The 15,495-nt window shown below is 42.1% G+C and overlaps 1 protein-coding gene across 1 annotated transcript; it reads right to left on the reverse strand.

Annotated features, from left to right (window-relative positions):
* Positions 1 to 562: 562 nt before the first annotated feature.
* LOC115257397 (inositol polyphosphate 5-phosphatase OCRL) lies at positions 563 to 13,393 on the reverse strand. Its single transcript, XM_029856952.2, has 10 exons — positions 13,102 to 13,393; positions 12,441 to 12,621; positions 4,932 to 5,451; positions 4,710 to 4,869; positions 4,465 to 4,643; positions 4,057 to 4,408; positions 2,348 to 2,437; positions 1,640 to 2,285; positions 1,314 to 1,547; positions 563 to 1,256 (listed from the first exon to the last, which is right to left on the reverse strand). The coding sequence occupies exons 1-10, from the start codon at positions 13,177 to 13,179 to the stop codon at positions 1,066 to 1,068; spliced, it is 2,631 nt and encodes an 876-aa protein (XP_029712812.1). The 5' UTR covers positions 13,180 to 13,393; the 3' UTR covers positions 563 to 1,065.
* Between the last annotated feature and the right edge of the window lie 2,102 nt (positions 13,394 to 15,495).

A 15,495-nucleotide genomic window follows, 5' to 3' on the forward strand; every position in this document is an offset into this window, starting at 1 on the left:
TACCATCTACGGCGGAGTGCAAATGGAAGACGGGACTTGGAGAAGGCAAATGAACCACGAGCAGCATCTGCTGCTGAGAAAACCAACCATCCTCCACACCGCGAAAATCGGGAGGCTACGGTGGGTGGGTCACGTCATCAGGATGCCGGATAGCAAACCGACTAAAATGGTTCTTGGGAGCAAGAAGACGTGGTGCGCAGCGAGCTAGGTGGGTCGATCAAGAGGAGGACGATTTGCGTACCCTTTGCAGAGTGCGGGACTGGGGACGCACATGGACCGAATCGAATGAAGACGACTCCTACGTACAGCAGAGGACACTCAGGCCTTAGTCTGGCCGGTAAGCAAAGTAAACAAATATATTCTTTAGATTTCGGGTTTAATTACCTACATTTCAACTACATTTACTGCGGCAAATGGTATTTCAGACATGGACATTGGAAATCTGGGAATATGTTGAGTATAACTCAGCAACATTTTAAGCTGAACCACTCTCAGCCATCCCTTTTCAGAATAGCTAAGCTTCTAGTCAGAAAACCTTAGTATTGAAATAAAAAAAACACAATCGGTGGTGACGCTGAAATGCGCTATTACTTTATTATTTGTTCTTTTTTGCGGTCCCACTTACTACGTATATATTACACGACACTTACAGTAAATTACATTCAAAATTTTGTTTTTTTTTTATCATTACAAGTGTGGTTCTTTTCTAGAGTGAGGAATATAAATTCCCAGACTTTCACGATTAAGTTAACGAAATTCTCACACCATAATTCGCTCCAAGAACGTCAGAACGTTACCAATAGGCAAAATAACAGTACTATTCAAGTAAATTCGTTATAACAAATAATATCTAGTTTTCATTGTTATGCACATTGTTCATACAGCTGGAGAAAATAATCATACTATCACATACAGTACGTTTTTGGAGCAACTTATGATATGACAATACTGTTATTGCTTGACTCACAACAACGCATGCAAAAAAAGTACGATCGTGCACAAATGTTCAACATTCAGACACTCCAGTTTCCTAAAGCTACGGTGGTTTATCAAAACAAGTTTCCCCTACTTTGCAAATCCGTTCATCAGTTCCGCTCGCGCAAAGTCCCGCACACTGTCGCTATTGGTCAAAAAGGTCATCATGAAGCGCCGCCTCTGATCCCGTTCTCCCTCGGTGTAGGCGTACACGTCATTACCGGTCGGAGTTCGTCCGGTGGACAGCTGAGGGCGGATCAATATCTTTCCAAAGGTGGTTGCTGAAATGTAGCTTAGTGAGAAGTCACAAATAACCACCGGAAACCACTCATACTCACCCAAGTTATTCAATCGAACGGTCGAATTTTTCCGCATCAGCTCGATAAGCAACCTACAGATGTACAGAAACAGTACCCTATTTACGCGCTTCAGCTTCACGCGAATCAGCTCCCGACATCGGTCGTAGTTATCTGCGTTCACAATGCACTCCCGTTCACTTATGGTAACCACTGGTTCTGGAAGAGATTCTAGAAAAATAAGCAAAGCTTCCGCCGCAAGTTTCGGTGTTACGGCTAGATGTACGGGAGGTTAAGAAAAATTCGTTTTCGATGATGTGTTGATAATGGTGATAAATATAATAAATAAATAATTGTAAAAAGGATACGCAAAGGTGCCAACGACCAGCTGTCCAACCAGTCACGAATTTCCACAATGCTTTCGTGCTTGCCGTAGGATCGATTCGCGAACAGATGTGGCGTATCCATGCCTTCATTCCACAGGTAGTCAATCAACCTCCAGATTTCCCGTGGCACATCGAGTTGATTTCCGTCGTTGGTCAAATCGACAAGCTTCTCCTCCCTCTCCAGCGCGATCAGTTCATTGATCTCGTACTCGAAAATCGGCTTGTTCAACTTCATCAGCGTGTCCAGCGAGACTCCGAAGCAGCTTGATTTGTACTCTCCGAAGATGGTGATGAAAATGTCCCGCCCATTCTCCACATGCAACACCAGAATATCCAACGGGATCTTGACGCCGGCTTTGGCGTCCTTCAGTTTCCTCAGCATCTTCGACGCGGCTTTAGCATCAATGAAAATGTCTATCCGTATGCTTCGGCTATCACCCGTCAACAGTTCGCCCGATTTCTGACTAATGTGGATGAATTCCTCGCACACGTGGCTGTAGCGTTCGTCCTTGGCGGAAAACTTAAACTGTACGGGCAGATGGCAATTGTTGGCTACGAGCAGTTCTCGGGAATAGTTTTCGTTGAAGCGGATCAGACCAAAGTCCAAATCCGTTTGTTCGACCGTTATCTGCACGATAGAGAAATATTAGCTGAATATGGTTGTTTTGTTGAGGATTATTTTGGTCTCACCTGTGGTTGGTTGTCATTTTCATACTTGTCGACTGTTTTTAATACTTCCTCGTGGACCCTCTTGAATTTATGATCATCTTTTGTTTCGACCTGTAAAATAAGAATATACTGAATGAAAGTGAACTACAGACTTTACTAACAAAAGTGTAGCTGCATAAAAGCTTATGGAGCAAACGCTTTTGGAAGACAGCTCTTTTAAACTCTTAAGCGCTGTTTGCAGTTCAGAAGGAATTTTTCGGCCTATCTTGATGCATGGAAAATTACTTGTCTGAATCGCCTAAGAAACCGTTTTTCTTCGATCACAGTACGCAGTTGCGAAGAAATGACAGTTCAAATGGCAGTCACCGTGGAAAGTTTCTGCCAGGAATCGGTCAAGAAGTTTCTTGAGCGATTCCTTTCGAACACCAAACTAGGCTTTATGCAGCAAAAATGTTAGTTGTAGAATTCTTTAACCATCTACTTCAAATGATTGCTCTCGAGCACTTTCAACTTTCGAGGCTAACCCAAATGCTGGCCCTTATTATGAGTGTCACTTCACGGTGAAAATCGCTCACGGTGACACATTGCGAATCCACGGTGAAAAAGTTGTGGGTTAATCAAATGGGAATCACTTGCACCGTCCTTATTACCGGTGTCACTTTTTCGATTTCACCGTGAAGTGACACTTGTAATCAGGCCCGCTAACTGCTTGTTTTGATAGTGGAATTATTGATAAACAAAAAAACTAGCTAACTAATTATCATGTGGCAAGTATTCAGTTTCTGCCATAACGCGTTGTTTTCCTGTCAGGTGCAATAGAATTTATAAACCCTAAGACCTTAAACCTTCTCATAGCCAACGGCCTCGCGAGTGCTTCAACGTTGCTCCAAAAGTTACCATATTGAACAAAAGCATAGATCTTTCTTACCATCCCGGGTAGAAGAAAATAACAAATGAAGATCAAATTTTGTCATTGAAAATGAATAGCTGAATGGCAAAATTTGTTATTGGTTTGTTAGGAATAAGAGCTAAAACAATAAAAATAATAACTGACTTGGTACCGAAAAATAACTCAATAATAACTAATGTTATCCTTGTAAGAACAAACCAAGGACAAAATATTTCAAAATGTAGAATAACTGAATAAGTTATTCTCGAGTTATTGAGAACAAAGTAAAGTACAAAATAAGTTATTTCAAAAAAGATCATGATAATTGTAAAGTTTGTTCTTATGATTGAAAAAAACTGTATTGTAAGTTCAGAAATGTTTTGTCCTTGGTTTGTTCTTATAATAACAAAATTAGTTATTAGGTTTTGCTGTTCATCAATATTTGACTTAAAATAAAATAAATACTAAATAACTCATCAATAACAAAACAACTTATGACTGCAAAATATGCCATTGGGATGTTGTTTTACTTAGGATACTCAGAATAACTTATTTTGCTATGCTTGCATATTTTGTTATTATTCAGTTATTTATGGTTATTCTAACTCAGAAATAACATATTTTGTAATGATAACATCTATTGTGCTAAGCGAGTTATTTTGTGTTATTCATAAATAACATAAGAATGACAAAATGAGGTATGATGGCATAATTTCTTATTATTTTGTCCTTGGTTTGTTCTTTGCTTCTACCCGGAATGTCGTTGTGCTTACTACGGAAATAAGTCCCTCCTCGCTTGGCCACTAATAACACTAAACTGAACAATTTGAACGATACTTACATTCACTTTAAATACCGCGTACACCGGTTTGTGATCACTCTTTCTCAACTGCATCACACTGTCATACTTGAGTAGCTCCATGCGTTGGCCCTTCCACAGAATTCGATCACACCAGGCCGGACATCTGCTTTTCTCACTGCTGTCCCAATCGTCCGTTCCCGGGTTGTACTTATACGTGGGACCGAACAATATTTTACCCTCGTTGTAATCCCGGAATATCCGCTTTCTCAGCTTCTCTGTGTATAACTGATCGTACGGATACAGCTGATTGTAGTCGCGATCCTTCTGGTTTACGATATCCTGCGACACTTCATTGAGCCGGTAGTTCAAGTCACCGATCCAGAATATGTGACTGAAATGATTATGATTAATTCATGTAAGCTTTTGTTTTTCTATTGTAGCACTCACTGATGTTCGTCGATCGAGCGACCCCGGAATGTTTTTTCGAAGGACATTCTCCGGATGATCTCGTCGTGGTCCTCATTTCTTCGTACCACTTCCTGGGTGTGTGCCGCCAGGTGAGTATTGACGAAGCAAAACAGAGCCTCATTCAACTGGAAACTCACTCCGACACCACCTTTGTTTCCCTACAATTGAAACGTTTTCAAAATTAGATCAGAATGCATCTTTCAAACTGAGAGATCGATCATTACCCATTTAAGAGTCCCGGTTCCAACCGCAGCCGTTAGGCAATCTGAAATTCGATCCCGTAGCGATTTCTTCACTGCTACCGTGAGCATCATTCCCACCAAACGAACAGACGCCACCTCTTCATAGATCGCTCCCGTATGGAGTCCGCTCATAACTTTGTCACTAAAGAGCGAAAATTCGTGAGTCATTTATTCTAGTAAGCGTGCATTCAACCATAGACTTACACCCAAGTCCGATCGATTTTGGTTTCGTTCATGATGATCTTCTCCGGAGTCCACTCGATCTCCTGAAATCCTACCGCATAGATGTCCGGCGGATCCTCGGTGGTCGAGAGCCACTCCGGCAGTTCGATGTCCTCCGATGTCTGCCCGTTCACATTCCACGTGGCCGTGTAGATTTTGTACGGTTCGTAGACAATGTACTCGTGCCGTCGACGTTCCAGCTCTTCCTTGAATTTGGAATCCCTCGACTTGGGTGCTTGGCTGCCTTCCGCTATGCTGCGATCGATGAGCAGCATGTCGGCTCGCTTATAGTAATCCAGCCAAGTGAAATCCAGCGGGAAGGACACGGTAGCTGCCTGCGACGAGGCACTTTTGAAGGTGGAGATCAAGGTCTTCAACTTGCCGATGAAATTGTCCCGCGAAGCGATGGCATCTGGCGTGGCCTGGTAGTAGTACACCGTCGGTTCATTATGTGAGAATATCGTAAACTGATGACTGGATATGGAACCGTGCCCGCCGGATTCTGTAAATTAAAAAGCATTTAGATTTGGCATAAAAACAAATTAGGCCTATTACTATTATCATTTAGTTTTAACATAACATTTGAAAGAGAGAGAAAAAAAAACAATTTGAATGATTTTATTTTTCTGGAATCTTTTACAAAGACGTTAACGGTGAAGATCTAATCCGTTGTCGACCGGCCATCGACAAAGTCGGCTTGATAACGTCCACGAGCTCATTCGTTATAGATAATAGACGACGGAAGATCAGGAAAAGCACTTTGTAGGCGGCATTCAGAATGGTAGTCGCCCCCAAGTTCTCAGTTTTACAGATTTCTCATGGGAAAACTGTAAAAAAACGCAAACCTCGAAACGGACGCTGTGTGCCAGGCTTATCTTGTCGTCTTTTTCGTGAATAGAGCAAATTACCCCTTTCTTCCACTCATTCGCAGTTGCTCCGTTTCCCAGATTCTTACAATCAGCCGGTGTAGACAAATGGCCAACTTTTCCAGGCCCATTTTGATGTGCAGTTCAGCTGGTTTATTAGTCTGAAGCAGTAAAATAGTATCCTTAGCTTTACTCAGCGAGGGAGTTGATTGGTTCCCATTATTCGTCACGCTGACGTAGTCTTTTCTTCCACTGCCTTGATCATCAGTGTCTGTGTTCTCTGCACCATTCAGGTGTTCGTCGGTGCTGCTTCCCTCTTTCGATAACCTCACATTGGTCCGTCAAGAAGTCTCTGTCCTTGTCCTGATATATTTCGGCATATATTTGGCACTTCCAAGCAAAAACGCTGGAAACTTTTACCTACCCCGGGCAATCGGTTTGCTTATATCCTAATGAGTCTGCTTCGGATGTACTGTCAATTGTGATGATTCAGGAACCGCCTAACTATACTACAGGTTCCAAGAATCACCGCTTTGGGGATGCTGTTCATGTCCTTCTTCAATTCCAGCTCGTCTAGGGACCTTAGGAAAGATTTTGGGAGAACTCAGATTGGCAGAGAACGTTGATTGGATATTATAGTCTAACGGTACAGCGGTGTCGATGAGGGTTGCCCGCTTCATCCTTTTTTCGTAAACCACAACGTCATGTCAGGCCGGTTGGCACGGATGAGGACGTCCGTAATGATCTAGCGATCCCAGTACAGCTTTATGCTACTATTTTCCAGAACCGGGTCCGGCTGGTACTTGTAGTAGGGTACAAATCTGTCGGCCAAGTTGTGCTTTAAAGCCAAAGATTGTTGGTGCACAATCTTGTCAACTTCGTTATGACGATCCAGCTTGAAACGACATGCTCGATCGTTTCCTCTACTGAATTGCACTTCCTACAGCGGTCCTCCCCGTCTTCGAGCAATAGGTACCGCCGATAGTTTTTTGTCGCAATTACCCGGTCCTGAATGGATACCATGAAACTTTCTGTTTTCGAGAAGAGGTCACCCCGCACCAGCCGCGCCTTCGACGTCGCCTTATCGATGTACTCGAGCTCCCATGAAACTCCTGCTTCCACGCTACGATCATCTCGTCAACAGTCTTGATGTCGCAGTTCAAGTGGAAATCCTCCTGCGCCAGATGCAGGGCACTGTAACCGTGGTCAGTTTCACATACAGCGCACTACATTCCATGACGGTTCTGGCTTTCTACGAAATATGCCCGCAACTGCTGGATCTGGAAGTCTGAATATTGGTGACGCTTCTTCCTCCTACTGCGCGTAGCAGGGTGACTCTCTCGATGGACACCTTTGGATGGTGCTTGGTGAACGCCACTCGTACTGCTCGAGGTCAATCTTGATCCACTTTATTACCCCAAAGCTGTAGGTCAACAAGGGCACAGCAAACGAGTTGATCGTTTCAACTAGTAGCCTGACAGAAAGTATTTCAGAACACAGTTGCTACGATACAGCAACTTGTCCTACAGTTCCTTCTTGATTGCTGTGTGACGAATACCTCTAAGTTGCAGGAAGCCAAGATATTAGTACGCTTCGCCTTCAACCATATCCCGAATCTCCTCCTGTTCATTGACGCGGAAACAGCTAGCGTCCACTACTTGACCCCGGCGAAGATGGACTGGCCGGTACTTGTCAATTCCAAACTGGAAGGATGTCGTTGCTGATACACCGTCACAAGCTGTAACAGTTAATGTAGCCTCTGTACTGATTTCGCAAACAGTTTCAGGTCGTCCATAAGGAAGAAATGGGTTATGCTTGTACTCCTTCCCCCACCAGTTGGTAGCCATAGTTGCATTGGTTGAGTGCACTGCTGAGGGGGTTCATCGCAAGGTAGAACCACAGCGGACTAAAGGTATCGCCTTGAAATACCCCCTCCTGATGCTGAGAGTTCTGATCCGCAACACAGTTGTTCCGTCGGTAATTTGTAGGGACATGCTCCACATACCCATCGCGTGTTGCATCAACCTGATGACGTTCCCGTCTATCTTGTACAACTGCGGTTCCTTAAGGAGGTACGAGTGCGGTACTGAGTAGTACGCCTTTTTGTAGTCAATGGCATACGCTCAGCTTTTCGGAGGCTTGACCCACAATGGCTGCATCTATGGTGACCTGATCTTTGCAGCTCTGCGTGTTCTTGAGACACCCTTTTAGTTCCTCGGTGATCACGTTGTTGGCATCGCAGTGGGCTTGTGTCCTACTCGTTATTATAGTTCTATCTAACAGCTGACATTTTTTCAAAAACGGTAATTATTTTTCCTCGTTTGCTTCATCGTTGCTGATGTTCGCGTCCAGCTGAGCTATCCTTTCTGTTTCGTAATTAGGACAGTTGGCGATGATGTGTATAACGGTGATCTTTTCTCCGCAAGCGTCACATTTACTGCTGCTGCCGTAATTCTGCAAAGTGACGTAAGCGACATTGAGAGTTTTGGCCCAATTTTTGGTTATTATGCATAAAACTCTTGCTCATCCTCTAAGTTTCTTTCCATAGATGATAGATTACGACTAGATCTTGCATTCTAATACAGCAGGCATACCACAGTGTTATTTGTACACCAGATATTATATACAGGGTGTTAGGTTCCTGAGTGCAAACTTTTCAAAGGGTGATAGAGGACCATAAATGGAGAAAAAAATTGTTCTACGCATATGGTCAAATCTCAATCGTTACGTAGTTATTGAACTTCCCATGTTTATGACTCTTATTGCCTTATCTGGCAATAACTTGAAAATGGTCAAACTTATCGAAGTTTTTTTACCCTTATTCGAAAGATTATTGAATTTTCTAACAAATGTCACCTTTGAATCGATTGGTTTAGTTAAATAACTAAGTTTTCTAGATCAAAATAGCTAAAATTAGTGTATTTTTATTGGTTTTTGTCAATTATCTTTGAAACATGCGTAATAAATAAAAATTCTTTCTTTGGCAAAGTTGTGGCTCCTGTTACACTCTACAATTCGTTCTTTGACACCAAACTTCTATCTCTTATCGTTTTGTTGAAATTTCGATTTTAACATCGCATTTCAGATCATAAATTTGCAACTGTCATGGAAAGCACTTTTTTGCGCATAGTGCCGCACATTTAAATCAAAATTGCAAGAAAACGATAAGAGCTAGAAGTTTGGTGTCAAAGAACGAATTGTAGTGTGTAACAGGAGCCACAACTTTGCCAAAGAAAGAATTTTTATTTATTACGCATGTTTCAAAGATAATTGACAACAACCAATAAAAATACACTATTTTTAGCCATTTTGCTCTAGAAAACTTAGTTATTTAACTAAACCAATCGATTCAAAGATGCCATTTATTAGAAAATTCAATAATCTTTCGAATAAGGGTAAAAAAACTTCGATAAGTTTGACCATTTTCAAGTTATTGCCAGTTAAGGCAATAAGAGTCATAAACATGGGAAGTTCAATAACTACGTAACGGTTGAGATTTGACCATATGCGTAGAACAATTTTTTTCTCCATTTATGGTCCTCTATCACCCTTTAAAAAGTTTGCACTCGGGAACCTAACACCCTGTATAATATACCAAAAAAATTCGAAATTTTGAATGGCGCTTACGTCACTTTGCAGAATTATGGCAGTGCTGTCTTGGTCGATCCGATTTCTCGTTTCCTGCAATGCCCGCATGTGCAGGTACCCAGCTCTCTCTCTGGCAAGGCAATAGTATCTATTTGCTGTATCCAGGGATGACTAGATGTACCGTGATCAACCGCCATCAAGCAGCTTGCTGAATCAAAGTAGACCACTGCTGCAGCATGACCGTCCGCGCTGCGTTCTTCTGCTCCAAAATCTATCTACAGTCCTCATCAAGGGGACGGCAACCTATTTTTTCACTATGGAGTTTGACAGGTTGAATTGTGCCTCCTTAGAGCATCGCCACGAGAGTCCTCATCGCTATCCCTATTATACCACTCCTTTTCGGGTGCTATTTTAGGATAGCACCCTACCTTCTCACCAGTGGTTTCTATTTTGGGTTTAGGGGCTTCAAAAACATATTGATTTACCACCGTGCGTTGCTAAAAGTGGTCCTCATTTTTTATCGGACGTAGTACAAACTGAAACACATTAAAAATGCCCAAACTTTTGATGAATCCTGCATAAAATCACAAAGGCATAAAGGGTCACAGACAAGCACACAACACTTCTAACATTTCGTCACAGACAAGCAGACGTCTCCAGTCTCCCTCTAGTCACCTCTTATCGTTTTATTTTTTTAAGAATATTTTAATCAAATTTTCTGTAGTTTGCAAATTGTTCGCAGACGGCGCTCACATAATTTTTGCTCCTGTTTCACGTTCGCTCACTACCGACAGCTACTGAGTGTTTTGTGAAATAGCGTGTTTGGCATTGGGGATTATGTTTACTTACATGACGATGATTTTATTGTCGCGCTTATCTTAGATTCTCAGCAAGCTGCGTTCGAAACGCGCAGCCTCAGATCGCGCCAGACTGCGCACGTATGATTTGTACACGGTGTGCACCTTGGCTAAAACTGTTTTGCAGCCGCCGGATGGAGCTGTCAGCCGCCGTATACAAATCAAACGGGCGCAATCTTATGGCGGCTGACTCAGATTAGCAGGATCTGAGTGATTAAGCTAGGATACACAATAATTTCAAATTTCTTTCAAGTGATACGTTTGCTATTCAAAATCATAGTCGCGGAAACATATACCGCATTTAGTTCACCACTGGACTGCGAACTGCGACTTCATAAGTGCGAAAACGTAAATAAAAGTGCGCGATTGCATCAAATCAGGTTGATGTCTTCGGCGCACTATTTCTTCAATCTATGGTGAACAAGTGCTCTGAAGACACCGAGTAGATTTGATGCAATCGCGCACTTTTATTAGCGTTTTTGCACTCGTTAAAACTAGTGCGATAGTCCAGTGGTGAACTAAATGCGCTATATTCTCCCAATCTAAAAGGACTGAGTTTGGCCAATAGAGTGGCCAATCATAAACTAGGTGACAATATTGAGCGAATGTAAAACTTGAACAAAAACGCTGCGAGCGCCACAGATGGGCAGTTGGCCACCTATTGAATTTTTAAATGAACCGTTGAACCGGTGTACGTGGTAATTATTAGTGTTGCGTCTGTTTGTTTGTGATAGAGTTCTGGAGAGCATCTAGTCCCGTAAGACAAAGTGCATCAATATTCACCTCTTGCTTTATTGATCCACACCACTGCTGTTCATTTTCAACACCACCGCTCAGCTCACTTCACCGCAAAATGTAAATAAAGAAAGTGACGTCTCACAAACCATCGGAATAGCAACTCAGTGCAAGATTTGAGTGGGTCCCCAAATGTGGAAACCCATCGCTAATCCCATGTCGCGTCCTTATTTTTCATTCCCGTTTAGATACCACCGGTGTGAACATGAGTCCCTATATTCAGGGTTCGGAAATAGGGATAGGGACCCAGATAGGGACGCCCGTGGCGATGCTCTTACGTGGAGCATAAATTTATGCTCCAGCCAAAATATTCACCAACACTGTCGTGGAATTTGAATGTTGACCTTTTTACGAGGGATATCGGTGCAAAACGCTTACAACACATTAGATCTCATAAAAGTGTTGATCATGAAAAAGTGGCATTAATTGATAATTTTCAATTTCAGAGTGTCGATGTTTAGGTAAAGTTCCTACAGAGAGAGTGAATTGCTTGTGAAAATACACACAACACCTCTTTTCGCAAACTTTGTTCGCCAAAGTGCGTTTCTCCCGCTGATGTATTGAGTGAATGTTGGTATTAGTGAGCACTGGTTGCGCATGATAAGCGGCAACAAAATCAGATCACCGTAGCACCCCCGTGGTCCTCATCGAACCAATCGTTCCTTCGGCTCCAAACCATGTAAGCGACGGTGGTCTCAGCTATGTCTATAATTTATCAGTCCTCTTGAGGAACCTCAAGGAGCTCACCCTAGTCCGGCAACGCTGCTTCTAGCGTTTCGACATTCGGTTGCATCAATCATCCTACGGCATACCGAGGCGGCCGTCGGTACCGTACATTGTTGATAACGGAGAGCTTTGGCGCAGTTTGATGATCACCAGTGATCAGAATCGATGTTAGCACCACGATAATTCCTGTCGCCGTTAGTGTCGGAGAAGTGCCAACTATCATTCTGCGTGATCAGTTTACAATTCCGTCACTGTAGTAGTCACCAGGAGTAACGATAAGGGGGGTTGTCTTGGAAGAATGTGCTACGTATGTGCATTTGATTTTTTGGAGGCGACGATATTGATGAGTCCCAGGCCGTGTTCGTTCGTCAGCAGGTGGTCGCTGAGTTTTCCAATCGTCAGTCTGAATCCCTCCTCCTGGTCTACCTAAGCGTTTAGGTCTCCCTCTGATGATCTTGACGTCGTAGTGTCATAATTGTACTTCCTGAGTGTGGAAGTGTGATAAACAGAATAAAGCCAGCGGAAGTCTGGTAATGCAGAAATCAGAAATCCCATACTTCGATCGCACAGATTTACGTACCAGCGTGAAGTCAGTGAAATAAACTAATCTGCCATAAGACCGGTTCAAAAACATAAAAAGACCCACGCACAGAACTTACCCGGATTTATCCAAAATGAGTCATCGATCGCATAAACGGCTACCACAGTCAAATCGGAAATGCTCTCGGGCGGGTAGCGCGAAATGGAAAAGGCAAACAGCGCCGAAGTATAATTAGAACTGACGATGACCAGCAATTGGTTTTGGTGCTTGCTTCCAATGATTTGATAAACCTCGAAGATCTGGCAAAAAAGGAAATAAAAATAATTAATTCACAAATAAACCCCAAGCGGATGACGTCATTTGAGCCGAGCATTAAGTGGATTATTTTGGAGGGCATAATGTTTCCGGTTTTTCTCTTTGAGGAGACATTCTTTGTTGCATTTTTAGAACCTTGCTGGCTGTACATAGCTAGAATTAGCTGAGCTATGTGCTTATACAAGGCCGTTCACATCAATCATCAGCAGCAAAAAAAAAGTGCAATATTCTACGACCTTCGCGCAGTGATGTAAACAAACGGATGATGATGGAACTTATGTTGCAAAAAGACTCACACAACCAAGGAAAACATACAAACGGAAAAAAGCGAATAAATTAATCGATTGCGCTTTTATCTGCTGTGGCGAATTTTGATAAGAACGTTTTAAAATAGATTGCCATAGGTCCTCCCGCTTATTGATTACGTTCCCTCCAACATTACATGTACATCTGCATATACTTACAGCCAGAACAGACTCATCCTCGCGAAATTTTCGCGTGACCGTGGCGATGATTGTGGAATCGTAGCTTCCGGAGCTCATCGTTTTTTGTTTGCTCCAATCCAAGGAACTAGACTTGGCAACTCTCAATACGCCCAATCCTCTTGTTTCGGTGTTTTTCACTAGCTTCCACTTTCCACGGTCTACACTGATTGTTGATTGATTTCAAAAACGATAGAACGACATTTTTGCACCTAAATTCACCGAAAAACTATTGAATTTACAATAAAAAGAACTGGCAATCATAGTGGTTTCGCAGCGCGGTATCACGAACACTAATGCAAATCTACTGGTTGAAAATATGCCCATTTGATTTTGCTGGGAACAGCTGATCTTTGTTTACTATTTTCAACCAGTAACTCAAGTAGTGTTCGTGTAATGCAGCGTGTACGTACACGCAACACTACCAAAAGCAGAAACCACTATAACTGGAGTGCTGAAGTTGATTTTTTCTATGGTTTCTTTACATTTTTTTAACGCTGATTCGAGATTGTCAAATCAAAAAGCTGTCAAAATCAAATGCCCCAGTGGGGTTGAAACCTTGGTTCAAACTCAGACAGAACAATGTTTTTATTATAGCAAATTATAGGGTCAAGGAACCACATCAGTATTGGAAATGAGCCATTTTCAGGGGGCCAGCAAAAGGCAGAATCCCCGTAGCTCACAACAAAAACACGTTCAAAATGGTTTGTGCTGAAAATTGATGCATTACACAATCTCTTACTGATTTATTTGCTATCTCCGCGTTGTCGTGTAATTTCGAACGATTGCACGCCAAAATTTTGGTAACCTTTTGCTAGTTTTACACGTTTTACTTAAGTAATAACTTTGGTAATGACTAATTCGCAAATGTCGTGCACATCCCAGATCTGTCAGAGCAAGGAGAATACATTTTACTAAGGTGGCGCAGATAAACATTGCAAACCACTGGTTGTCTCTTCCACTCTTCTGGTGTTCTTATGCAACTAAAATAGTGACGTCATTATTTCAGTTCCATAAGAACACCAGAAGAATGGAAGAGACAACCAGTGGTTTGCAATGTTTATCTGCGCCACCTTAGTAAAATGTATTCTCCTTGCTGTCAGAGTGCCCAAAAGTGTCAATTTCCCAAACATGTCAAATTCATGTGGACTACGGCACATCTCTTCGTGGTTGACGTCCGCGCTACCCCGCTGGCCATTTTACGAGACGTTTCGGATGTGCTGATCGCTCATTTTATAGCGCATTTAGTTCACCACTGGATTATCGCACTAGTTTTCACGAGTGCGAAAACGCTAATAAAAGTGCGCGATTGCATCAAATCAACTCGGTGTCTTCAGAGCACTTGTTCTCCATAGATTGAAGAAATAGTGCGCCGAAGACATCAACCTGATTTGATGCATCCGCGCACTTTTATTTACGTTTTCGCACTTATAATGTCGCAGTTCGCAGTCCAGTAGTGAACTAAATGCGGTATATAATTGCAGTATGGTTTCACCTTGGGTTTCACCGGTTTCACGCTTTGGTCATAAATCGCTACACTGAAAAATGTTTAAACCCAAAGATTAAGTTCTAAAAACTCAAATTTGGCTAAACAGCCTATAGTTTTTACTCAGCATTGGGTTGTTTTCTCCCTCACCCCACACGAATGTTGTCAAAAACGAAGAGAGAAGCACCGACATATCCGTGCGGCTCCGTGGAAGAAGCCAAATTTGGGTTATCTTGATTAAACCCAAATTTGCGTCAAATAAGGCCTCCGCTGGGTGAAAATAACTTACCACTGGGTGAAAATTTTTGCAGCGATCAAATAAGATTTAGTGACCATTATCGCTGTTTGACGCAAATTTGAGTAATTCCACGGAGGTGCGGGATTGCGTCAAAAGAACTTAAATTTGGGTTGATTTGTAGTTCCGTGTAGGTTACGATGCAAGGGAACGTTCAAAAATTACGTCCAACATTTTGGTGGGAGGCGGGGGGGGGGTGTCTAAGAAATTTCTCGGCCTATCTTGATGCTATCAAATGTGCAAATATTTGGCAAAATTTGACAAATTTATTTGTCATGCGTGTATACTGACCAAATAAATTTGCAATAACATAGTTGTGCAAATATTTGCCTAACTTTATTACGGCGAATATTTGCTAATATTACAAATTGAGCACTTTTCAAGTAAGGCAATATAGCAAATATTTGGTCATGTTTGCAACTCTGATCAGTACTCGAGTGGCAAACATGTGCAAATGTGAGTTTGCCAATTGGGTTTTTTAAATTTTGACAAATACATTGATTTTTTGATTTCATACGAAAGTGTACCTGTTTCTAAGCCACTATGATTTTTTTCAGATTTTTAGAAATTTATTTTGGTATCTAAAATCAATTTT

The sequence above is a fragment of the Aedes albopictus genome, chromosome 3 (genome assembly GCF_035046485.1).
Source record: "Aedes albopictus strain Foshan chromosome 3, AalbF5, whole genome shotgun sequence".
NCBI lineage: Eukaryota > Metazoa > Arthropoda > Insecta > Diptera > Culicidae > Aedes > Aedes albopictus.